At 42.8% G+C, this 27,081-nt stretch overlaps 1 protein-coding gene across 2 annotated transcripts; it reads right to left on the bottom strand.

Moving 5' to 3' along the window:
* Positions 1-1,369: 1,369 nt before the first annotated feature.
* Positions 1,370-26,870, bottom strand: LOC132026851 (acyl-coenzyme A synthetase ACSM2B, mitochondrial-like). 2 transcript variants are annotated; one of them, XM_059415197.1, is made up of 14 exons: positions 26,761-26,870; positions 24,908-25,092; positions 19,962-20,172; positions 17,060-17,267; positions 15,654-15,797; positions 13,714-13,870; positions 11,471-11,550; positions 11,132-11,255; positions 9,865-9,945; positions 8,646-8,747; positions 7,631-7,758; positions 7,410-7,509; positions 6,248-6,367; positions 1,370-2,585 (listed from the first exon to the last, which is right to left on the bottom strand). In XM_059415197.1, exons 2-14 carry the CDS (start codon positions 25,082-25,084, stop codon positions 2,481-2,483), a joined length of 1,737 nt encoding a protein of 578 aa, XP_059271180.1. In that variant the 5' UTR covers positions 25,085-25,092; positions 26,761-26,870; the 3' UTR covers positions 1,370-2,480. The 2 variants fall into 2 exon arrangements, with proteins under 2 accessions (XP_059271180.1, XP_059271182.1); XM_059415199.1 differs by lacking the exon at positions 26,761-26,870 and adding an exon at positions 26,403-26,498.
* Between the last annotated feature and the right edge of the window lie 211 nt (positions 26,871-27,081).

A 27,081-nucleotide genomic window follows, 5' to 3' on the forward strand; every position in this document is an offset into this window, starting at 1 on the left:
CCTGAGCCTACGAGTTAGGCATGGAGGAAGGGGACATGATAAAAAATGATGAAGATTGGGGCGCCTGGGTGGCTCAGTGGGTTAAGCCGCTGCCTTCGGCTCAGGTCATGATCTCGGGGTCCTGGGATCGAGTCCCGAATCAGGCTCTCTGCTCAGCAGGGGGCCTGCTTCCCTCTCTCTCTCTCTCTCTCTCTGCCTGCCTCTCCGTCTACTTGTGATTTCTCTCTGTCAAATAAATAAATAAAATCTTTAAAAAAAATGATGAAGATAGCAGTGAAAGTGTCAAAATGAACAATCTGCTAGATTTTAAATTTTTGGAAGCTGTCAGTTAAATGATGCTCCCTTAAATGTAGATAAATCCAGACTGAGAAAGACAAAGTTTTGCTATTTGAGTAGCAGACTGTCTCTCTCTAATAGGCCGAACATAAAATTCTGGTGTCACCCAGTGGATTCCAGGAGGAGTATATGACAGGATGTACACATTCTAGTAGGTTTTTTCATTTTTTTTTTTTTTAAAGATTTTATTTATTTACTTGACAGAGAGAAATCACAAGTAGGCAGAGAGGCAGGCAGAGAGAGAGAGAGAGAGAGGAGGAAGCAGGCTCCCCGCTGAGCAGAGAGCCCGATGCGGGACTCGATCCCAGGACCCTGAGATCATGACCTGAGCCGAAGGCAGCGGCCCAACCACTGAGCCACCCAGGCGCCCAGGTTTTTTCATTTTAAATTACATTCAATTAGCCAACATTAGTATAAATGTAGTACATCACCAGTTTTTGATGTAGTGTTCGGTGATTCACTAGTTGAGTATAACATCCAGTGCTCATCAGATCATGTGCCTAGTGGGTATTTTAAGATTACCGCAAGAGAAGTATTTTGTCAGGGGCTGGAAGAGAAGGCAAGCAAGAGGAAAGGATGCATAGGTGTTGTATGCAAATGGGTCTAGGTTTGAACCTGTAGCTGTCATTTATCAGCTACAAGTCTTTGGGGTATGTCACTTAATCTCTCCAAGTCTTTGCTTTCTTCTCTGGAAAATGGGGAAAATAAGGGGTGACTGTGAACATTAATCAGTATATGTATTTGTTTGGAATAGTATCTGACACTTGGCAAGAGCCTGATAAGTGATTGATATTCTTATTACTGTTATTGCTATTATTATTAAGTATTCTGACAGAGAAGAGCCTTAGACCCTCAGATTCTTTGCTTTCTTCTCCAGCTTACTTGAACCGGCTAGGAAGATTCATCTTCCATCCCTGGGTTGGAAACGATGCCCCCAGAGGCCCCAAGAATGGAGTCTGTGGTTCATCGTTCGATGCCTTCCCTCCCCGCCACCCCCCCCACTTTACTTTCTCCAAAGACAACCCCTATGGTCTTGATTGTAAAATAATTTTATTACTTGATTATAGGAAGAGGAGATACTACCACAAACATGAGCCATGGGGAAGGGACACTTTCTTTGAGGTGCCTATATTGTTCTTACACCTATGTTCCAAGGTTTGTAAATGCCACACAGAGGTGAAACATGATAGTATTTATAAAATTCCTAGGACAGTGTCTGGTATATGGCACGTGCTCAATCAATGGAGATTTCCCTCCTCTGGTCATGACTGTCCTGAGGTTTGGGGTGACTTGGAGAGGGCTCCACTGTCCTATCCATGTGCGTGAGCCTGTGTGTATGGACCCTTGTCCAGGGTTGAGATGAAGTGATTTGACCCTTCATTTCCTTCCTAAGATGCAGGGTTCTGCTGGACTCTGCCACTGTCTGTTTTTCTATCTGCGAGACTAATCGTTAGTTGCTCTCCCTTCTCCCAGCTTCCATCATTTTTCTTCATCAGTCACTCTTACGATTTTTATTGAGCTTTTATTTCCTCCCTCCCTCCTTTCCTTCTTCTCTTTCTCTCCCTTCCTCCGGTTCTCTTTCCCCTATTCCTCCATCCCACCACCTTCCTGCCTCCCTCCTTTTCTTTCCGAATGGCTTTCACTGTTTCATTTTTTTTTTTTTTTTTTAAACAGAGCAGCTCAGGCTCAGGAATACTGGGGGAAGTATTTGTGATTTTAAGATTTTATTTATTTTATTCGACAGAGAGCGAAATCACAAGTAGGCAGAGAGGCAGGCAGAGACAGAGGGGGAAGCAGGCTCCCGGCTGAGCAGAGAGCCCGATGCGGGGCTCGATCCCAGGACCCTGAGATCATGACCTGAGCCGAAGGCAGCGGCTTAATCCACTGAGCCACCCAGGCGCCCCCACGGTTTCATTTTTACTCTGATTTTCCTCTTTTCTCCTCCCGTCTCCTTTCCACTCTTTCATTCCCTCACTTTCTTCTTTCAAAATCTAATATGGCAAGATTTTATGCTAATAACCAGGGAAAGAGAGAAATCTGTTGTATTGTCATGAGGAATCTCATATCCGCAGAGGAAGGCAGAAGGCCCAAAGGGAAATGAAATAAGTAGAAGTATAGCACCCAAAGTGATGCCCATACAGGTCTCACTGGGGCCCAGCTTGCCTAGATGTCTTCCACTCCTTGTCTCGAAGAATCTTCCGCTGGATTTTCCCTGTGACAGTCTTGGGCAGGTCTGAGACAAACTCTACCTGTTGGGAAAAGTTAGTCCAGAGTGGGCCATCTGTGACCTCAGTGGGGATGGGTTTTTCAGAGGAACAGCTATAGGGTGACAAAAAGCTGTTAAGGCTGGAGGCTCCAGGTGAGTGAGGACTGAGCCTGGAACACTCCAAGGGCAGCCCTTAGGCAATAAGAAGCTTTGGAAAGTGCTCTGAGACAAAGGCAAGAAGAGATGGCTGGAATGGGACATAAAGTTCTAGTCAGTGATGCCTGATGTACTCTAGGACAGGGGAGAAGCAGCACAGCAAACACAACGTGACACGGTCCTCAGTCACCTGAGCTTTCACATCAGACTCCCTGGACTGCCATCTCTCCTCTACTGCCTGCCTGGCTTTGGACAAGTCACTTGGCTTTTCTAAGAATTTCTGCACTGGGTAAACTGGAGGCAGCAACAACTGTGCTCGGTTATTTGAAGATAAAATGAAATTACGCAGACTGAGTTCTTGATGGGTAAACACTAAATAGGTAAACACTCAAAAACAGTGGCTGTGATTAACCTGGACTACAGACAGTAAATATTTAAGAGTTAGGAAACCTGACTTTGAATTCCAGCTCAGTCATTTCCAGTTAGCAAAATCATAAAATCTCTCCAATTTCATTTTTCATTATCTGCGGGGAAAAAAATATTTGATGTCGAGGACTCCATCTCTAATATTCCTGAATCCTAACATATGGACAATGAAGACAATTTACTTCCTGTTACAAGGCCCAGCTTGCCAGGGCATTGATCTAGGAGTCAGATGGCCATGGGTTTGATAGAAATAAGAAAAACTGGGATACTGACACCAGTATGGAAAAAGGTATCTTCTTAAAAGGTGATGCTGGGGGTCTTCCACAGGCAAGACTGAACTTGTTGAGGAAGGGGTTTGTTAAAAATCACAATGGGATGGAGCAGGGGTTGGGAAACTGTAATCTGAGGGCAAAATCCAGCCCTTCTCCTGTCTTTGTAAATTTTATTTCAACACAGCTACACCCTTTAATTCCCAGTGGTCTCTGGATCCTTCACACTGCAAGGCAGAACTGAGTAGACAGCGAGTAAGGGTAGGGATAGAGGGTAAAGAGAAACTAGCAGGGGAGATCTGAGAAGGGTTTGGTCTCAGTAAGGAGGGAAGAGATAGAAAGAATGCTGCCCAAAGCATTCTAGAGGAGAGACTTAAAGAAAAAAAAAAAGATTTTTATTTATTTATTCGACAGACAGAGATCACAAGTAGGCAGAGGCAGGCGGGGGGTGGGGGGGAGGCAGGCCCCACACTGAGCAGAGAGCCCAGTGTGGGGGATCGATCACCAGGACCCTGAGATCATGACCTGAGCCGAAGGCAGGGGCTCTAACCCACTGAGCCACCCAGGAGCCCCTAGAGGAGAGACATTTAAAAAGAGACACATCTATTGATATTGAATAATATAATGTTATATTGTGGATCCATTGGATACTCCAAAATATTAAGTTACAATTCAAAATTCATTGTATTTTGGGGTTGATTTGATTTCTAGTTTCCTTTTTTTTTTTAAAGATTATATTTATTTATTTGACAGACAGAGATCACAAGTAGGCAGAGAGGCAGGCAGAGAGAGAAGAGGGAGCAGGCTCCCCGATGAGCAGAGAGCCCGATGTGGGACTTGATCCCAGGACCCTGGGATCATGACCTGAGCCGAAGGCAGAGGCTTAACCCTCTGAGCCACCCAGGTGCCCTCTAGTTTCCTTTTAAAATGCTTATTATGCACTAGTCTTCTGAGTACTTTAAGTCTTACAAATATTAACTCTTCTTCTTAACAACCTGGAAAGGGGTAACACCATTATTCCCATTTCACAGATAAGGAAACTGAGGCACAGAGAGATTATTAAGTGATGGAGACGAATTTTTAATGAAGCTGTCTAATTCCAGAGACTTTGCTATACTGACTGCCTCACTGTGAGTTTGTGGCTGAAAGTCTGGCTGCTCAGAGATCCCTGCAAGAATGATTTAACCCTCCCAGCCCCTACTGCTGCAGCCAAGGACAGATTCCCTTCCCCGGGCCACAGCCCCATCCCAGCACAGCCTGCATCCAGGTCTGATCTACATGGGGCTATAAAGTACCCTCCCAACCTTGCCCACAGCTCAGGCAACTCTGAAAGGTTGCCCTAGCTGCAGATCACAACCCCATGGGGTTGGCTGAGGCCCCCCGTAAGGCTACATCAGAGCGCACCTTCACCTTCTGCCGAGTCCTGCTCCCTTCTCTCTCCTTCCCTTCTCTTTCTTTCCCCAGGTGTTGATTCCAAAGCACTCACTAATAAACCGCTTGTATGTTTATCTCCTGCCCAGAGTCTGTTTCTCAGAAAATCCATCTATGACAATCAGCCTGTGCCGACAAAGCATTAGTGAACTTCTGGTTTCTATAAACATCTCAGTAGCTTTAGGCTTAACATAGTTGCTCTCTTCTCTACCCAAGACTCAAAAATATATACCCTTTTCCTTTTCTCTGGGGCAAGTTCCTATCTTGGACCCACTTCCAAAAACTGGCTCCCCCCTTCAGTGTCAGCCTCCATGCCTTAGTTCCCTGCCCCAGAGCGACAACAGGTAGAGTGGACTCTATGCTTTTTGCCTTTTCTGCTAAGAGCACTTCCACTTTCCTGTGGGAAGCCACCCCCCTCTCCCTCAGTCCAGATCATAGGGGCAGGGCAGTCTTCGCTCCATCTTTCCTACACTTGCTTCAGAGGTGATCACAAGACCCAGAAGTGGCCAGAGTGTTCCATCACCCTGGTTCTAGGGATTATTTAATGATGGGCTCCTGACCTAAAGTAGTTCACTGAGAATCAACCTGAACACTTTCACTGGTGCTTTTGGGGGATAAATGCTCTTTTATTACTATGATTAGCTAAATTGTTAAAGACCTGTGTTTGGACCTGCTGTTGGCCATTACAAAAGGGAAACATTTTAAGAAATGAAGTCAATACTTTCTGTAAAGAAAGAGGGTCAAAAGGTGAAAGAATTATCACTGACCACATTATTTGAATGCCTGGTACCGGTCACAACTAAAGCTGTCCCTGCCCCTGGACAGTTGTGTGAGCAATAAAAATTGTGTTCAATTTCTTTTTTTTTCCCAAGATTTTATTTATTTGACAGACAGAGATCACAAGTAGGCAGAGAGGCAGGCAGAGAGGGGAGGAAGCAGGCTCCCACCGAGCAGAGAGCCCGATGTGGGGCTCGATCCCAGGACCCTGAGATCATGACCTGAGCTGAAGGCAGAGGCTTTAACCCACTGAGCCACCCAGGCGCCCCTAATTTCTTTTTTTTTTTTTAATTTAATTTAATTTTTTCAGTTTCCAAGATTCATTATTTATACACCACACCCAGTGCTCCATGCAATACGTGCCTTCCTTTCTGTTGCTGACAACCGAAAGAATCCTGGATAAATAGCGAGATCCCAGTGCAGAGAGTAGGAATTTGGTGAGGAAGTTGGGAGCATCCAACTTTCAATTCAAAGCCACCTAAAGGCTGAGGCAAATATTCAAGCCTCCAGACAGCTTCTAGATGTTCATAATCCCATATAACTTTGGAATTACAGGCCTCATCCAAAGTCTGAAGAAGAGAAATACAAGAAGAGATATCTCTCTCCTTCCTCAAGCTGGGGGAGCAAGGGAGCTCAGAGACCTCACCTTCCTTGGGTACTTGTATGGGGCTGTCACTGACTTCACGTGCTGCTGCAGCTCCTTGGTGAGCTGGTTAGAGTCATGGGACAGAAACTCTGGGGCCAGGACCACAAATGCCTTTACCACCTGCAACAAAGATGAGGGCCAAGAGAGAAGGCATTGGAGTATTGTCCCCTGGAATAATGCAGAAGCAGGGCTAAGGTTTCCAACACAGCACCCCCTTTATATACCCTCAAATGTGCCTCTAGATACCTGGGTGAGAGAAAGGGAGAAAGTAGGGATAACAATGGCTAAGTTTCCAGCTCTCCCTCAAGTGGCTTACTGGATGGGCAGGTAGGACTGTAAATTGAAACCACCCTCACCTCCTATCAGTGGTAGAGACAAACTCCTTATAAGACAAGAGCAAAAAATGAAGACTGGGGGCCATAAACCTAAATGATTTTTTTAACCACTCCAAACTGCAATTTGTACATCTATAAAATGATGATCAATTATCATACTTAATTCATGGGAAATTAAATGAAATCATATATAGCAAGCCTTGGCCCAGTGCTTGGCCCAGAGGGATTTTTGGTAGGAGATCCCCTTTGGGTCTCCCTTCCCTAGTGGCTTCTGTGATTTCAGTGGCTGATATGGCCAACACCTGCCAGAGATAGGAATTTATTCAATGTGTACCCTCTTGAAATGTACTTGGACACTGACCCACACCTTTGTACCTTACCTTTCTCTATACATATACCAAGTTCTACTAGACTCCATCTGGGCCTGTTTCTATGATCATAGCATTAAAGGGGTCTTTCTTCTTCCTTATGTTCTCATTGTAAAGCCCATGGCTCAGGGGCTCTACCTTTTGGCTCTAATTCTTCCTCTGTTCTGGTCAGGAATCAAATTCTGATTCAAATGCCAACCAGCAGAATAGAATGGAATCCCTGTAGCCTCATAATAATAGACCACATATGGTGTTTGCTATGTGCCAGGCCTTCTTGCAAGAACTTTACAAACATTAATTTGTTCAATTCTTGCCCAAGATCACACTGCTGGTAAGCAGCAGGGCTCTCCAGCCTCCAGATTCCATGATCTTAACTATAATGAACTGTGTCCTTGTTTCCAAAATCTGCACACCCCCACCTCCCACCCTTGCAACTCCAGTCTGCTGCTCCCACGTCACCTCTCCTCGGACAGGGTCAGGGCTGCTGACTACAGCCGTCTCAACCACAGCTGGATGCTCCATCAGTGCATTCTCAACCTCTGAGGGCCCAATCCGGTACCTGTAGAAGAGCCTGTCTTTCAGAGAACGCTGGGCACGCAGCCTCTAGGCCAGCCCAGAAGCTCAGAGCCAGCCAGAATAAAGATCCAGGTTTCCCTTCCCAGCCCAGAAACCAAGCTCACCCGCTAGAGTTAATGATTTCATCTCCCCGCCCCAGGTACTGGAAATAGTCGTCTTGATCCTTGATTGCCCGATCTCCAAGGATCCAAAAATCCCCTCGAATGTTGGCTGCTGTCTTCTCAGGATTGTCCTAGCGACCACAGGAAGTCATAGTCACTGTAACTGCAAAGCTGAAATCCTCTTCCCCAGGGCTGGCACGAGTAACTACACGTGATGATCTTGACCGGGCCTGCCAACCTCAGCCTCAGATGGACCTGGAACTTACCCCTTTATTCCAATTAATGTCCCCAGTGTCTTTGACCTGCTCCCCAGGGTCCAGTCTGAGGGATAATACTGATGCATTTATCCACCTCTGCTCTAGGGCATTACTTTGTAGTAAGCACACAATAAATGGCAGCAACTATTAGTATGGCATTTATTATTTGATTGTTTTATCATTTTGGTATAAGAAGGTGTGTGTTTGAGGTCTTCCCTGTCCATTTTTAAAATAGTGGTGTTCTTGGCTGACTCTTAGAATCTCTGACTTCACCATCCATCCTCACCCATACAGGAAAGTGGTTGGACTTAAGGATCATCTAATTCTAACGTTCCAAGGTCTGAAGACAGGGATGCTCTCAACTATTGGTGAAATCTCAATGTCATATCTAGCGTGGCTCTAAAGGACATTGTTAGGGGAGAAATTTGGAGAGAGGCAGGGCTGCCCTTGGGAGAGTACTGCTGTATGTAGTTTGGGGGCAATAAACTTTTTTGGCCTGAAACAGTTTTGGAGTGGAGTAGAAAGGGTAATGGGAGGAAGATAATTCTTCAAAAGGAAACTTAGGGGTAGGTTAAGGATGACAGGGGTGAATACCCAGTTTTTTCTCTCTGCAAAGTACCCATTATTGGACACTGGACACTCTTTGTTCCAAGTCCTGTCATGGTTTACCTCTTGGGAGGTATATAACTTTGTCCCCCACCAACCCTCTCAGAGTCTCCACTATCCCCACAGAGAACAGAGGGGAGGAGTGGGTTCCTCACCACATAGCCAGAGAAGATGCCTATAGGTCTGATGGGCTTTACCCTGATGCCCAAGTCTCCCTGTGTACCAGGAGGCAAGATCTTGCCCTTGTCGTCCAACACCTGAAAGAGGAAGCAGATAGGAAGAAGATTCTGCAGAACAGGAGGTGGCTAGAGTGGCAATGTGGAAGAGTTGAGCTGGTCTGATGGAAGACCCCCTTACTCCAGTGGTGACCAAAAACAAGAACAAGAAGCCAAGGGCAGCAAAGAATTTTACACCTCAACTTCTAAGCCTGGGATGGTTGAGGCAAAGCCCCTTATGGAGACAGGACCAGATGAGCTTGGGAAGAATCTTCTGGCTGTAGGAGCTCAGTAAATATAATAGCCTCCCATTTTCTTTGAGGGCCATGAACTTGGACATCAGACAGATCAAAACTCAAAGTATGCCTCTGCTACCTTACTAGTTGATTTGAGCTGACTGAGCTCTATGTTTCAGTGCCTTCATTTGTCTAACAGGGATGATAATAGCTTATGTCACAGAACTATATGAGAATGAAGGAAGGTATTTTTAAGAAGGTATTTAAAAATGATTATCACAGTCAGGGGGAGGGAGAAGCAGGCAATTACAAATAACATTGAATAGAGTAAAAGTTAACACTTCAGATACATATACCTATGCACATAACCATAGACACAAATTCTATACATTGGAATTTAGCCCAAATAAATAATAAGGGAAAAGAGCAAAATTCTAGCTAAGACATCTTGCTTGTTGTTTTTACTAGAGAAAATTTTGGAAATCATCCATTGACCAACAAAAGGCATAAACAGTAGTGGAACCATCCAATCTACTACTATATAGTCATTAAAATTCATATTGTAGATAGGTTATTATTTGACTTGGAAAGATAGTCACCCCAAATTATTCAAGATAAAAGTAAATTACAAAATGATATGTCAAGATTCACCCTTATTTTTTAAAAATGTATATATTTATAGAAATGGCTAGCTACTTCATTTGCTGGCAATTCAAAGTGGTTTTCTCTGGATGATAAAAATATGATTAATTTTCTTTGGTCTTTCCTCTCTCCCTCCCTTCCTTCTTTTCATCCTTATCCTTCCCTTTTAAATATTATTTAAATATCTTTAATTTTTCCTCAGTGAACAATGCAATAAATAAATTACTGAAAAATTAGTGTATTCCCTACATTTCCCTCCCTCCTTAGAGCCCCTAACAAACCTGCACATCATAATGGGGAATAGCAGTTCCCAGGTAACCAGGTTTGAGTTTCATGGTCTTGGAAACTCTGCAAGTGAGTCCCTGCAGAAGATGGTAGACAGATTGGCAAATCTTAGGAGGAGTTATATGGTCACAGAAAAATTAAAAAAAAAAAAAAAAAAAAGATTAAGCAGAGCAAATTCTAAAACAGTCCTGAAGTTGCCTTTTCTTGAGTCGCTCCCTTCCACGCCTGTTCCAGGCTGCCTTCCCTTTACTGGATTCCCATCCCGGGGTTGCGCTAAATTTTTTGGAAAGCAATCTGACTGACCCCTCCCCAGGGAAAAGGAACTGACAACCACATTTTAATCTCTTTAGTGGGAGCTATACTTTAATAAGTGACCATGGACCACAAAAGTCCTTTAAAACAATATGGGATTAAATTACCTCCCATAAGAGAGCCAGCTCTGCTTGAATGCTAAAATGAATCCCACAGAGATGCTGGTGTTTAAAGGAACATTCCTGAAACATGGCTTTTTCAGAAAGGCTAGAAGCCCTTGCAACACATCCACTGTCCTCATCCCCACTTGCAAAGCTCTTCTACATCACAGCGCTCTCATCCATAAGCCCTCCAGGAATCCTGCCAGGGGGCCCGCTAGACATAGAGGGCTGTAAGATAAAATAGTGGAGAGGGGACCAGAGGTACTAAGAGTCATAGGTAAGAGGCACTGGAAAGGTTGCTGGGGAAACTAAAAGCAGCAGTGTACAGAGCAATGCAAATGCTCCTGGTGCTCAAGGGGCCCCAAGAGTTCTAAGAAGACATCTCAGCAGGGAAGGTGGGGTCCTACTGGGTTCTTCTCCCCATAGCTCACTTTTGTCTGAGCAGCTTAGGGCTAAGTCTGATGCACTTGATAAATTTGGGTCTCTGCTGAAATGCTACCGCATTACAGAGGACTTTCCTGACAACCATATCGGAGATGCCAGTCCCTCATCCCACATCACCCCATCTCACCTGTTTTACTTTCCTCCCTAGAACATCTCACTGACTACCATGTCCTACATCTATTAATTTGTCTCAGCTCCCCACTCCCACTGGAATGTAATGTCCGAGACAGGAGAGCTTTGGCTAACTTGTTTCTGTTCAATTGTCAATACCTATTCCATAGCAGGTGCTCAATAAATATTTATTGAATAAGTGCCTGATAAGTGGTGGCTCATATTTTTACTCTCAGAAAGCCTTTCAAAGCCCATCAGGTGCACCAGCCCATTGGTTCCCCCTAGGAGCAGATACCGTTTCTGTCTGGCCATAGAATTCTCGGATGTCCAGTCCCGTCTGGGCCCTCCAGTTCTCCAAAGTGTCTGTAAGGAGGGATTCTCCACCACTGAAGCAGTTCTGTAGATGTGGGAACTTGTAACTGAAGGAGAGAAGGTAGGTAAATGTTCCCCCTCAGCCTCCCTGGAATAAAACTCTGTCTAGGCAAGAGGACTCCAGGTACTTTAATGATGAGGTAGGCTTCACAGGGCAACCCATGCTTAACGGTCCGAGAGATGAGCATATATATATGTGGTGGAGACACAAGGATGGACCGATAAACCCAGAGGCTCATACCAACCCCCAAAGTGCCATCACCTAGAAAGATCCTGTTGTATCAACATCCGGTAAACGATGGGTGCTCCTACCATGTTGTTGATGGGGTAGCTGGACAGCACCTGGAGGGAGAGAGCCGGCTGACATTAACCACTAGGCTAAATGCCGAATTTACCAGCATGCACCGTGGTTGCAAGCATGGGGCCTGGAGTTGGGCTCTGGATTTAAATCCTACCTTCTTTATTCTGTCTATTTCAGACCAAATCCTCAAACCAAAAATAACAGAGAAATAACCACCTATCATTACGGAGATACAGGTCCAGGACTACAGGCTGAAAGGACTAGATTACAGGTCCTGTAATATTTGTCAAATTCTGGCTCCTCCAATAACACCCTTCTAGAATTATGTAAACCATCAGTCCCCAAGGGAAGTCACTGTTGCAAATCGGTTGTATGGTCTTGGTTAAGTCATTTAACCTTCCAGGTCTCGCTTTGGTAATAGATAAATTCCAGCCCTATTTTCCTGAAGCATTCTTGGGACATAACTCAGGTAGAAAAGTGCTGTGAAAAGTTAAAAATACGGGGGCAACTGGGTGGCTCAGTCAGTTAAGTGGTTGAGTCTTGCTTTTGTCTTGGGTCATGGTCTTGAGGTCCTCAGATTCAGCCCCTTGTTGGGCTCCATGCTCAGTGGAGTCTGACTGAGGATTCTCTCTCTCCCTCTTCCTTTGCCTCTCCTCCAATCACACACATACATGCGCTCTCTTTCTCAAATAAATAAATAAATAAATATTTAAAAAAGAGGAAAGTCAGAAGTGCCTATAAACAATTCATAGAAGTGTTATTAAAAATAGCTAGTACTGATTAGTTGCCTGCCCCTGTGCCATCTCATTGAATTCTCATAATAACCTCATGGAGTGTGTATTATCACCCACATTTTAAGAAGGAAAACTGTGAGTCAGAGAGTTAAGTAATTTGTCCAAGGTCATACCAACTAACAGGGACTAGAACCAACATTTCTGGCCCTTACTTTCAACGTGTTGCAACACTACCTCCATCCCACGTTTTGCTTTGTGTATAATGTATCACGAAGAGAGATTCAGGCAAAAGTGTCTAGAAAAAAATATTAACATTAGCACAACATGCAATTATTTCTTCAAACTGTGCTTTAAAAAAAGATTGTATTTATTTGTCAGAGAGAGAGAGAGCACATGTGCAAGCACAAGCAGGGTGAGCATTAGGCAGAAGGAGAAGCAGGGTCCCCAGTGATCAAGGAGCCTGATGCTCCGGATGTGGGACTCGATCCCAGGACCCCGGGATCAAGACCTGAGCTGAACATAGACGCTTAACTGACTGAGCCACCCAGGTGTCCCTCCTCTGAGTGTTCCTGATGAACTGATATAAATGATGAAAAATTTCTCATTTCCCTTATTGCTTTGCCTTACAGGAAGCTCAACAGGAAATGAGCTACTTATTTGCTATACTTCTTACTCTCCTTAACCCAACCTACTCAACTCACTGATATCTCCACTCTATATTTTCCTAATATGCTTTACAATTTCACATCTGTTTTCATGCTGCTGTTTTCCATTTGTGACAGTTAACAAAAGCCATTTCAAATCCTTTTTGGAAAGAGGCGGTTACTCTGTTTACATTTGTTTAAAACAGAGAATGACAGAACCATTTGAAGAGAATCTCTTGAGAGAATCCAGACCATGCCTGACCTTTTGACATTTAAGTATGCCATCCAAGCCTCAGATTGCCCCCAGGGTCTCTGTTGCTAGCCAAACAGAAGCCTGAGTGGGCTATCAATTGCTTCAGAGACCTGGAGGCCCCAGGACACCAGTGGCCCAACTTCCCAACTATATTGGAGATCCAACATAGGGCATGCCTTTGCAAGCAAAATAATCCCATTTCCATTGCTTTGTTGCTCCAGGGTCATGAAATATGTAGATTTTATTTAATGGCTGTCCCGTTAAGTTCCACAGGAAAAAAATCTGATACTCTAACACCGAAGCAAAAGCCCATTAAATATGTTTTGACTGAACGAATGGCCTATGATAACTGCCTCCTGAATATATCCCTTTTATCTGTATAAAAGTCTCTCCTTTCTTGGACCAGGAGCTCCATGGGGGCAGGGACCATTTCCATCTTGCTTACCGATTACTGTCCATCCATGTGGCAGGAGTTAGTAAGTATTTGCTGAATTGAAAGAAACTGTAATAAACTGGAGTGTGCAAACCTTGGGCCATCTCTGACCTTCTGGTGCAAACTGGATCCTGTCTTACCTTTAGAATGACTTCTGGGTCAAACTTTGGCAAAAGATGGATAAATGTGCACGCTCCTGCTATCCAAGGTTGCAGAAATGAAGTCAAGATGTTCAGTATCCAAGCTGTGTCTGATATGGTCCATATTATGTCAGAGGCTTGCAGGCCCATCCATTTGCTGAGAATAAAGAAGAAACACATGTACATCCAAGTACATGAGAGCATGCTGGGGTGGGTGGAACATGAGTTGGAGGTATAGAGGCATAGAGGGGTGTGAGTGTGCATGCGTGTGCGTGTGCGTGTGTGTGTGTGTGTGTGTGTGTGTGTGTGTTGTAGCACTGTATGTAAGTATAAGCAGGCAGGAAGAAAGAAAGTTGTTCTAAACACATGTCCTATTTAAAGAAGGAGTGAGTATTCAGAAGGTGTAACCCCAGCTGACAATGGCCTTACAGATAATTGAGTCTCATTCTCATTCTATCCCCAGAACTTAGTACAGATTTTGGCATGAGGTAACCACCCAAAAAATGTTTACTAACAAAAGACATCTAAATGAATATCCTAAAAAGTCGCCTTGCTAAGTTCAAGTTTGGTCAGACAGACCTTTGGTTCTCTTTTCTTGAAGAATCATGAATTGCCTAAGCATAGTTGAAGGTCTTGTACAGGGTGAAATGTGTCTCTTTTCTCTTTTCAGGCAGGAATAAAAGTTATTAGCCCTGTCTTGAACAAAAAATGATTTAGGCTAGACATGAAGAACTTCCCTGTGACTGGGAATCATCACAGCTTGTGACTCTTACTGAAAAAGATTAATATTTTCAGCTCTGTAGGGAAATTGGGTCATAGCCTATAAGGGGTGAGAGGTGGAAATTTAGTATCTTACTTACATTTAAGTGATTTATCACCCCATCTTTTAGAAACTGCATTTTACTTTAACTCTTCTATTAAATAATTTAATTTTCCTGTACTGCAGACACATAGATGGGGCATTTACGTGTTTCAGATTTTTTGGCATTAAAATATTTTTCCAGTTCTAATACTAGACTTTTAACATGATAAGCAGGATATCCTGGGGGAAAAAAGACCCTGAATAGCTCTTATTATTGCATGACAACTTTGGCACTGTATTTTTTAATTCCATTGGCGAGGGTGATATAGTTAAAGAAAATTCTGAATTATGGGATCTGAGATCCAGAAATTCTGAATTTCAGTTCATTTCATTATAGTTCATCCTTGAACAACATGGTTTGAACTGCATGGGCCCATTTATATGCAGATTTTTTCAATATAGTACAGTACTATATCTGTATTTTCTCTACCTTATGACTTTCTTAATAAAATGCTCTTTTATCATGCTTACTTTATCGAAAGTATGCCATATATAAGGCATGTAACATATAAAATAGGTGTTAATTGATTGTTTATCTTATCAGTAAGGCTTCTGGTCAATTACAGGTTATTAGTAGTTAAGTTTTGGGGTAATCAAAAGTTACACCTGGGTTTCAGCCACCCAGGGGCCAGTGTCCCTAACCCTTATATTGTTCAGGAGTAAACTATAATCCAATTACAGCTTCCATCTCAACAGATTTTAAAAGTAATTTGATGCTGGTATTCAAAATGCCCTCTTGGAAAGTAGACAGCATCAGTGCAAATAACCAGCATTTCAAAGGACAAAATATAGATTGGACTGGAAGGGGAAAATGCATATCTACCTTGTGCTAATCCTATTAGACACATGGCTTAAAACTCTGAAGAGGTTTAGAGATCCCAAGTTACCTGAAACAAAAATGTCCCACCAAAGGTCACTAGATATCCAACTTGCTAAGCCATGCTCCCTCTTGCCCCCTTCCCAGCTGTCTTTCTCAGAAGCACCAGATGGTAACCCATCCAAAGAGAACCGGATTTGAGCTCAGAAATGTCTCATGCCCTGTTCATGTAGTTCTCTGGAGAGAAAGGGTTTCGCTTACCTAGCATCCATCTTGGCCTTGATGCCCAGGCTGGCGTGGGAGTGTTCCGCCATCTTCGGAAGACCACTAGTCCCACTGGTGAAGTAGATGGCAGCTGCTTCTTGGCTTCCAGTCTCCACACAGCAATGATTGGTAGATGCTTCTCTGACAAAGACAAAGACTGTCACATTCTCAGATCTCACTGGAACACTAGATGTCCCAGCAACTCACCTCTTCCTACCTTCCCTGATGCTGGCAAGGGCAAATCAGCCAACTCACTTCAGGAGGGGTGCTTACGAATGGTTAAGATCAATGGATTCTGAGTTAGTCATACTTGGGTTCAAGAACAACTCAGATTTGGCACTTTATGTGACTTCAGAATATTGAACTTCTCTGAGTTTCACTTTCTGTATCTGTGAAATGTCATCAATAATATGAGATGGCTCATAGAGTTACTGAGAAAATTAACTGTAACACAAAGATAATGAGCAACTTGCCCTGCAAAAACTCAATACATGTTAACCTGATGGTTGTTGGAAGCCCTTGCATGATACCAGGTTAATAGTAGGTGCCCATTTAGTATCAGTTTTCACAGTACAACCTCCTCTATTTCCTTGACTTTCCTCTCTTGAACACCTATCTCCTCTCATGTCCTGATTTCAAGTCTCTCAAAGATGGTTGCATGTTGTCAACTTCTCTGACAGTTATCTTAAAGATCATGACATTAGGAAAAGCTTTTGTTCCCCCTGGGGTTTCTAAGGTCTGTGTCTCTAATGGAGGCAGGGAAATGCATTCTTCCAGTCAAGCTTGCCATACACTCTTGGAAGGACTCATACAGTCCTCTGCTTCAGAAGCCTAGCCCAGAGATACCAAGGGTAAGAAGAGGATACTCAGTATATCAGCCTCCTCTGCATTTTACTGCGTATGCTTTTGGGCTCCCCTCTGACTCCTGCCGGATTTTCAGTAAACAGCTCTGAGCATTTCAATCCACTTCGTGGTGCTTCTGGTGTGGACTATGGCTGATTCACTTTGTGCCCCAGGATTTCTCTGTTGCCACGAGAACATGGGACTCTGAGCCTACTCTGCATGCATGCATGCTTGTGCAGCCTGGAAGTGTGGGGTCGATGATACCCACCCCCCATACAACCCTCCACCAATGGGGCTCAGGTGCTGATGGCTCAAACCTTGGCAGTCCTCCAGTGAATAATCCTGAGAGGCATTCTGTGTGGTCCCTGCAGATCAAGCCCACTTATGCCATGTAGTGACTCGATAACAAACTCTTAAATAGCTTTTCTTTCATCCTTGCTTCACATTCCCCAGGCCCACACTCTGCTCCCTGGAGCTCCCAAACAAAGCACCTGCACATAAGTGCTTTGCTCAGTTTCCACTTTTGGTCAAAACACAGGCTGAGACATGTAGCTACTCACCGTAGTAGAGTCTTAAAGTCAAGCCACCTGTCCCGGCTTTTCTCAGATACCAGTAGCTTCATTTTCAGAGAAGGGCACTCAGAGGCCACGGTGTCCACTATCTGGGACACTTCATCCCCAGCCACGATGGCCCTAGCTTTAGACTCCTGCAGCCTGTAGAGGATGTCCTTTGCTTTCATTTGGATAGTCCCGGGCATGAAGACAAGGCCTAGAGAAGCCAAATGTCTTAGAGAGAACTGGGTGGGAGGGTTATCTTCTTTCCTAAAGAAGACTGATATAAACAACCAGTGGGGAGCATATGGGGGTAGAGGGGTTGAGGAAGGGATGACCAATGGGGAATATCAATATTAAGGCACCAAAGATCAGAGAGTGATTTCAACACGGATTTCCTGGGTATGTTAGAACAGTAAGGAGTCTACCAGGACTAAGGAGAGAAAATGAGTTGCCTGATGTCATGCCATGGACAGTCTAACTCCCTTGCTCCTGCTCCCCATCCACATACAATGCCCTACAGGAGCTTCCTGTAGCCCAAGACTTTCATACAGTAATTAAACTAAGTATTGTGCTGGCAAAGTGAGCACAGTAACTGAACTAAGTAAAGGCTCTTGGAATTTCTCCATCCTATAACACGGGTCTAGCTCTCAGCCCTGGTTACTTCTCCCGAGCCTGGAACACAGAATTATCTTGGCCAAGAGTGCTCTTAGCTTTCTTTGTTTTTGTCTTCTCTCTTGATAACATCCATGTGATTTTGTTTATTCTTCTGGAGAATAACTAGGTTTATATTTCACCATTTACAAAGCTTATTTCACATGTTCCTCCTCATGAATAACTTCTACCCCTGGCTTACTTTATTCCCACTCTTAACACTTCAGGATCCACACTGCAGACCTGTTAACCATCCCAAGTATGTCTCCAACATGATGGCCATGTCGAGTCAGGTCCACAGAAGAAGAGACACATGTCCCTTGCTAAATTCTCCTTCCTTTCAGAATGTAATATCTCAAAATTGTCATCTTCCTTGTGTGGCCTATTCACTCTCTTCATGGGGCCTCAAGTTCCTACAATTGTCCCTACACTTCTTTTGATTATTTGACCATACTTCCATCTTCCACCTCACTGATGGGAATACCTGTTGCATGTGAGGGAGGCCAGGAAGCGTAGGGTGGGAATGAAGATAGGTTGTGCAGGTGTTTCTCTGGCCTTCTCATACCTTTCCATTTCTCATCTCTCGAATCTAAAGGCTGATGATTCTTGAATTTCTATCCCCATCTCAGACATTGTGCCCTTCAATGCAACAGCTCACTTTCCATCCCTTCTTTTCTCCATACATATTTTTGATTGAGATATAATAGACACATAACACTGTACTAGGTTTAGTCATACACATAATTTGATATATGAATATATTATGAAATGATCACCATGCTTAGTTAACATCAATCACCACACATAATTACAAATATTTTTCTGATAATAACAGCTTTCAAGACCTATTCTTCGCTGCTTTCAAATACACAATAGAGTATTGTTAACTATAGTTCCCATGCTGTACATTATATCCCCAAGACCTATCTATATTGTAACTGAAACTTCTCATCCCTTCTTGAACATCACATGGGTACCCCTAACTCAACAGTTACCGAATTGAACCTGCCATCTTACCCTGACAGCCCCATACCTGCTTCTCCCTGTGGTCTTCACTTTGGTGAAAGCTCGAAGCATCTACCCAGATGCCAGAATTTCTATGACTTCTCCATCTCTCCATGGCTCTCTTTCTCTATCATATGTCACTCATCAAAAAATGGTGTTCTGAGAGTCCTCCTAATTGTCTCTTAAATCTACCCACTCTCTACCACATCTCTACCACCCCATCCAAGGTTGAAGCCAGCATCATTCCTTGTTTCCTCTCTGGGTTTCCCACTCCTACTCTAGCCCTCCACCATCCCATATTTATGCACCACCCAGGGTGACCTTTTACAAACAAAGTATGATCATGTCACTCAATCCATCCATGCTTTTCCATTCCTCACTGGATAAGGATTCAGAACCCTCATCATGGACCTCAGGGGCCTGCCCATTGTTCCAGGCTCACTTGTCACTTTCTCCCTGTTGCCTCTAAACACACAGATATCTTTTCAGGTTTTCTCATAATTTGCAAGCTTCCATTTTTTCTGTGCTGTTCTCTCTGCTTAGGGCATTCCTCTCTGCATCTTCTCCTGGCTGAATCCCACTTACCCTTCAGATCTCAGCCCAAATACCATTCCACTGGGACCCCCTCAGATTAGTCAGTTCAGGTCTCCTTTTATCACAGGGATTGGCAAAATTTTTCTGCAAAGGCCCAAATAGTAGATATTTTAGGCCTTGTGGGCCAGATGCTCTCTATCCCAGCTACTCAAGTCTGCCATAGTAGTGCAAATGCAGCTACAGCCAGTGTGTAAACAGGGTATATGGCTGTGTTCTAATGAAACTTTATTTACAAAAACAAGCTGCACACCAGATTTGGTCTATAGGTCATCGTTTGCCAACTTTTTTTCTTTCAATACGTTCTTATTAAATTCTCATGCCATTTATCAAAATTGTGATTCAATAATTATGCATGCAACTAATAGTTTAAAGGCAATCTCCCTCCAAAGATCTTTAAGCCCCATGAATGTATAAACCATGAGTTTATACATTTGAGTATGTGTTTTGTCTACTCTATATTAGCAACCTTTAGCACACTGCTTGGTACACAATTCACTTAGAAAATCGAACAAAGGGTGGCATTAACATATGAGGAAAGACAGCATGCTATGGAGAGGGGACATCTTTTGGGAGGGGTGGTAGAATTTCACTACCAACGGCTTCATAAGGGAGATGGTGACCTCTGCAAAAGACCACTACCAGGAGGTTCATTACCAACCTGCTCGCATGCAGCCCAGAGTCACCAGCCACCACTCAGGCACGCGGGGCAGCACCACCGCCACACGGTCCCCAGGCTGCAGGCTGCATGCCCCCGAAAGGACATTGGCTGCCTGCTGGCTGAGTTCCCTCAGTTGGCTGAAGTTCCACACTACTTCATCCCCATCACCGTTCACCCACCAGAGGGCTGGGCCTGGAGGTCGCTTGCCAGCCTGAAGAAAGAGAAGGCCTGCTGATTAGGGTGGGTTGGTGCACACATGCGTGTAGAATAAATCCTGCCTTGCAATTGTCACATCAGTGCTTAGTAGACTTGCTGATCTCAGGATCCCCTCCACACTCCAAAGACCTTTTATTTACATGGGCTCTATCTATCCCTACTTACTACATTAGAAATTAAAACTGAGAAATTTTACAAATGTGTGCTTTTACAAATAACAGAAACAAACCATTATACATTACCACAAATATGATGTTTTAATAAAGAGGTAAGTATACTTTCTAAAACAAACAAAAGAGTGGCTTCGTTTTACATTTTTGCAAATTTCTTTAACACCTTCCTTAATAGCATATAGTTGGATTCCATTACCTTCCTGCAGTACCACCTGCCATGTAGCCTCTGCAAAAGACCACTACATACTTGTCAGAACGTGACAGTGAAAAGGGCAAATGTTATGTTAGATTTATTTATTTGTTTTCCCCTCTCTATGTATTTATTTTTTATTATGGTCAAATATACATACCATAAAATTTACCATGTTAAGCATTTTTAAGCATACAGTTCAGTGATATTAAGTGCATTCACATTCCTGTGCAATCAACACCATCATCCATTGCCACAATTTTCCCATCTTTCTAGACAGAAACTCTGTCTTCAGTATATAAGATCTCCCCAGTTCACCACCCTCCCAGCCCCTGGAAACCAGCATTCTACTTTCTGTCTGTATGAATTTGACTGCTCTAGGAACCTCTTATAAATGGAAACACACAACATGTGTCCTTCTGTGACTGGCCTATTTCACGTAACATAGTATCTTCAAGATTCATCCTTATTACAGCATATGACAAAAATTTCATTTTTTAAAAGGCTGAACAATATATTCCATTATATGGCTGTGCGACATTCTATTTATCTATTCATCCACTGATCCTACCTTTTTGGCTATTGTGAATAATCCTGCTATGAACATGGGTGTACAAATATCTCTTCAAGATCCTGCTTTTCATTTTCATTTATTTCCATTTATTTTTTAATTTCCTTTTTTAATGTTTCTTAAAAGATTTTATTTATTTATTTGAGAGAGACAGAGAGAGAGAGAGAGAGCATAAGGAGGAGGAGGGAGAAACTGGGCAGGGAGCCAGATGTGGGGCTTGATCCCAGGACCCTGAGATCTTGACTTGAGCCGAAGTCAGATGGTTAACTGACTGAGCCACCCAGATGCCCAGTATTTTTTAACTTCTTCTTTGATTTCCTGGTTGACCCTTCCATTGTTTAGTAGGATGTTCTTTAACCTTCATGTACTTGTGATATTTCCAAATTTTTTCTTGTGGTTGACTTCAAGTTTCATCGTGTTGCTGTCAGAAAATATGCATGGCATGATCTCAATCTTTTTGTACTTGTTGAGGGCTGATTTGTGACTAGTATGTGATCTCTTCTGGAGAATGTCCCATGTGCACTAGAGAAGAATGTGTTTTCTGCTGCTTTAGGATGAAATGCTCTCAATATATCTGTTAAGTCCATCTGGTCCAGTGTGACATTCAAAGCCATTGTTTGCTTATTGAATTTCTGCATAGATGACCTGTCCATTGCTGTAAGTGCAGTCTTAAGTTCCCTACCAGTATTGTATTATTATCACTGAGTTTCTTTATGTTTGTTATTAATTGTTTTATATATTTGGGTCCTTCCATGTTGGGAGCATAAACACAATTGTTAGAACTTGTTGGATAGATCCCTTTATTATGATATAGTGTCCTTTTTATCTTTTATTACAGTCTGGTTTAAAATCTTGTTTGTCTGATATAAGGCTACTTCAGCTTTCTTTTGACATCCATTAGCATGACAAATTGTTCTCCACCCCCTCACTTTTGGTCTGCTGGTGTCTTTAGGGTTAAAATGAATCTCTTGTAGGCAACATACAGATGGGTATTTTTTTTTAATCCATTTTGACACCCTATGTCTTTTGTTTGGAGCATTTAGTCCATTTACATTCAGAGCAATTATTGATAGATATGAATTTGATGCCATTTTCTTGTTTTGTTGTTGCTTCTGGCAATTTTATCTGTTCCTTTCTTGTCTTTATCACTTTTGGTTTTTCTTTTGCACTCAGAGTACTCTTTAATATTTCTTGCATAGCCGGTTTAGTGGTCATGAGCTCCTTTAGTTTTCATTTGGCTGGGAGATTTTTTTAACTCTCCTTCTATTCTGAATAACAGCCTTGCTGGACAGAGTATTCTTGACTGCTGATTTGTCCATTGCACATTGAATTTATCAAGCCACTCTCTCCTGGTTTGCCAAGTTTCTGTTGAGAAATCTGCAGCTAGCCCTATGGGTTTTCCCCTTTAAGTTAGGGCTTCTTTTGTCTCGCTGCTTTTAGGATTTTTTTCTTTACCATTTTTATTTTGCAGATTTAATTATAATATGCCTTAGTGTTGGACCACTATTGTTGATTTTGATGGGAATTCTCTATGCTCTTGGATTTGCTTCCCTCTCCAGATTAGGGAATTTTTTAGCTTTTATTTTGTTAAATAAATTTTCTGCCCCCTTTTCTCTTCTTTTTCTGGTACTCCTATAATACAAAAGTTATTATGTTTGATGGAGTCACTGAGTTGCCTAAGCAAGACCCTGCTTTTGATTCTTGGGGATATATACCTAAGAGTGAATTATATAGATTATATAGTAATTCTATTTGAAATTTTGAAATTCTATTTGAAATTTTTTTTGAGGAGCTGCCATACTATTTTTCACAGAAGCTGTACAATTTTACATACCTACTGGTGATACACAAGGATTCCAATTTGTCTTGGTTTTGTTCTGAGATAGTTTTGATTTCACAGATTACCCTGAAAGAGCCTCAGGTATCCTCAGGGGTTCCATATCATAGTCTGAAAGCAGTACTAAAAAGTCAGAGAAAATTTAATAGTAATTGTGTTAGGTATTTAAAAATTCCCAAGAGTTGTATCATTTTGTACTTTGACCAGTAATGTGTAAAAGTGCCATTTTCCTCATAGTTCTATCAACAGGGTATGTTGTCAAATTCCTATATTTAGCTAAACTGGTAGATAAAAATATTATTTCAATGAAGTTTTAGCTTACATTACTCTTATTATGAGTGGGGTTGAACATTTTTTCTTATATTAAAGGGCCGTTTGTGCTCACTTGGCTTTTTTTTAAGCATTTTATTTTTAAAGTAATCTCTATGCCCAATATGGGGCTTAAGCTCACAACCCCAAGATCAAGAGTCACATGCTCTACTGACTGAACCAGCCAGGAGCTCCTGAGCTCCCTTTTCTATAAACTGTCCATTCATATACCTGGCCCACTTGTATTTGGTTGTATATCTTTTTTTTTAATATTTTTTTTATTTATTTAACAGACAGAGATCACAAGTAGGCAGAGAGGCAAAGAGAGGGGGAAGCAGGCTCTCCGTGGAGCAGAGAGCCTGATGAGGGGCTCGATCCCAGGACTCTGGGATCATCACCTGAGCCGAAGGCAGAGGCTTTAACCCACTGAGCCACCCAGGCACCCCTGGTTGTGTCTCTTTATTCTTGATTTCAAGGAGCTCTTTTATGTTGGGAATATTAACTCTTATGCTATCACAGGAGTTGGATATCTTTGATCACTTGTCACTAGTTTATTTTGTTTATGGCATTATTTGTCAATGTAGTGGGTTTTTGATGTTTATGTAGCTAATTTATTAAATTATTTCTTTTATGGAGTCAGGATTCTGAGTCATGGTAGTAAAGACCTTTCTCATTATTCTAAGGAGGTATATAACTTTTAAAGAAAAGCCAAAATTAATTTAGATTAAATTTTTATCTGAAAAACTTGTTTTATAAAATGTTGACATTATTATTATTATTAAGATTTTACTTATTTCTTTGAGAGAGAGAGTTCCTACCACATGAGTGGTAGGAGGGGCAGAGGGAGAAGCAGGCTCCCCACTGAGCAGGGAGCCTGATACAGGACCCTGGGATCATGACTTGAGCCAAAGGCAAACACTTAACTGACTGAGCCACCCGGATACCCCTATTATTATTATTTTTTAAGAGTGTCTGCACCATGGACCATCTTCACCTAGAGGCCCAGCATTTGTGATCTGCACATCAAGGTTGTATTATGGTGCTGCCAACATCATGGTACGACTCCCTTTGAGCATCATGTTCTACCTCTTCCTCTATATTAGCCAGGAATACATCGTCCATGTTCTAGAATGGTGCACTGAATGGGATGGAATTCTAGAAGGTCAGGGAGGGAAATTTCCACATTGCCTTCTTTCTCTGTTATCTCATGGTAGAGCCCTTTTGAACAATTCCTGCCTAGTGGCCACCCTGCTTACACACCCGTGATGACAAGGACACATAATTTTCTGAGAAGACTAACTCATCCTTGGTCACTGCTGATTTTCTCTTACTCAACTCCAATCTACTTACTCTATGACCACAGCTCCCTTCTTATTTTACCCTAAGAGGTCACAAGAGAGCATGTACATATAGGCAAACTGTGTGTCAGCGCTAGGGCTGGGGTGGGGAAGTGTTCGAAGTTGATCCACCTGGCACCAGCCCCAGAGTGCCCCTTTCTGCCAAGCCCATGCTGTCTTGCTCCTACCCATGCTGTCTTCATGGAAGACAGACATCTTTATAGCTCATCATAGTGCTCAATGAATATTTACAGAATGGGTTGATGAATTAATGAACTTTGTTCGACTTTGTGCCCCCTTTCCACCCCATTACCTTTTCCATGCCAGCCCAGTGATCTATCACATCACTAGCAAAGTTAAACTTCTCAGGGGCCTCCTGGTGACCCCACTGCAGGGATGTCAGTTGCTTGGTATGAAGGTGGACAGTGCGACTAGACATCTGGGTCCCCCATCGGATGCAAACCTGCTGGAGCTTCCACAGCCAGTGCATGGTCAGATCTGTAAAATAAAGAATTTACAGTAGTGAGTCTTTCTGTTATAGACAGCTCTAGGTCAGCTGCTTAAGGAGATTCATCACAACCTTATAGGGTTCTTCCAGAAAGGAATTTGTGGTGGTTATGTGTGAATTGGCACTCAGCATTCAGTACTGTTTCCTTCTGGTGTGCCATTCTCCAAAAGCACAACACCCAGTCTAAATCTTAGCTCTCCAGCCCTTCATGACAGTCCTATAAACATCTAATTTCATGCAATAAATACTTTTGTGTTTAAAATACCGTGGTGTGGTAGATTAAATTATTTTTTCCAACAACTGCCTCCTCCCTATCATAGGATTGTGTGTCCCCATTCATTTTCATGTGACTTGCCCAGTGCATTCTGGGGAAAAGGGTGTATTCACCTCTTATTGACTTTGGCTTGTTCATGGGATATGCTTTTGTCAATGAGGTGTGAGCAGATGAGATTGTGTAGTTGGTCAGGAACTCTTGCATTTCTGTTATTATGAGAGTAATGTATCACAGATAGGTGCTATGCCTTCAGCCTGGGTCCCCGGATGGTAGCACATGTAGTGGTGAGCTAAGCCCTAACAGCCACAACCAACACACAGACTCATGAGAAAAAAAATGTGTGGATATAATAAGCTCCTGAGACATATGTTATAATTGTTACTATAGTATATGCTGACTAATACAAATGACATCTACTTCCTTCAGCTGAATCTTGACTGAGATATAATTTTTCAAGCAAAGAAAAATTTAATTTGAGGGGTGAAACATTCATTACAGGTATACCTCAAAACAATAAAGCACTTTACTAATAATATAAGGGATCTGTTATTTACCCTACTTATTAACAATCATAAATAAACAAGTCTGTATTATACATTAGTCTTTCAGGTGACTATCTAAACTAATAACATCCAAACTTTTAATTAACTGAGGTATCTTGAATACTATGCATATAGCACATGGGGCCTACACCTAGAATCGCATTAGAAATTATAACTGTTAAAAAAACAAGACAACAAAAAGAAAATTTAATTATTGTAATTATTGCTTTCATCTATGTGTTGGCTCCAGGGAACATAGTTCCAAGGCTGTGTAGGCTGGTCTCTGAGTTCCAACATGTTCACCTTGATGGGGGTGGCAGAATTTAACTCTAGGACCTTTGAGTCAATGAACCTAGCTAGAAGTCCTGCCAGTGGCTGGATTCCCATCCCCTTTTCTAGACACCAGCAGCCAGAATACTCAAAGTCAATGAACACTTGTGTCTTCTCTCCTATTTTCCACACGAACAAGTGAAAATATCCTTACCAGCTTCTAAGCAGCAATATTACTGCCTTTGTACCTTCTGGTCGCTCTCTCTTTCCATGGCTGGCTCTTGCTCATCCTTCTGGCCTTACCTCCTCAGATAGGCCTCCTTCCTGATGGCCATCCAACTCCCACCCCCTCTGACTGCCCTCCTCCCAGCCACCTCAGTCCCTCCCTTTGCTGTGCTATAGACACTTTTCCTTTGCTCCATGCTGCCTCGTCACTAAGACCAGGCCCTGTAAAGGTTCCTAGGATTGCAGCAGACTGCTTTTTCCTGGAGATTTTCACTCTCCTCCACAGCCCTGACTTCTAGAGATCAGCTAGTGACTCATCAGCCAGCATTCCTGACAATAGTGCTCACCTGCCAAGTCCTTTGGGAAGTTTCTCTGGGGGTCTCTTGGTCCGCCCTCCACCCGAGCAGACAGCTCCTGAATCCCTACCACCTTTGATAAGAATGAGCTGACCAGGAAGATAGCTCCAGGAATCCCTGGGCCTTCATGGAGACCAGAGCTAATCATTAACTATGGACAGTTCCAGGGTCTTACATGGGGTGATAGCAGTCCTCCCTGTTGTGTTTATGGAATGCACAGTCCCAGAGCCTTGTAGGGGTAGGGGGGAGGGGAAGCAGCAGAGACAGTTCTTTTAATTCAGGGAGCAAAGAGGAGATTTATGCTCAGGACTG

Source organism: Mustela nigripes, chromosome 11, assembly GCF_022355385.1.
Source record: "Mustela nigripes isolate SB6536 chromosome 11, MUSNIG.SB6536, whole genome shotgun sequence".
In the NCBI taxonomy this organism is placed as follows: domain Eukaryota; kingdom Metazoa; phylum Chordata; class Mammalia; order Carnivora; family Mustelidae; genus Mustela; species Mustela nigripes.

Bases quoted from the DNA above. Each gene is read 5' to 3' on its own strand.
- LOC132026851 (XM_059415197.1), bottom strand. From the start codon at position 25,084: ATGCACTGGCTGTGGAAGCTCCAGCAGGTTTGCATCCGATGGGGGACC. The intron at 11,256-11,470 runs GTGATGGCACTT...TCTCTCCTTCAG, and splicing joins ATACAACAGGATCTTTCTAG to TTACAAGTTCCCACATCTAC. The intron at 7,759-8,645 runs GTGAGGAACCCA...TGTGGTCGCTAG, and splicing joins GCATCTTCTCTGGCTATGTG to GACAATCCTGAGAAGACAGC.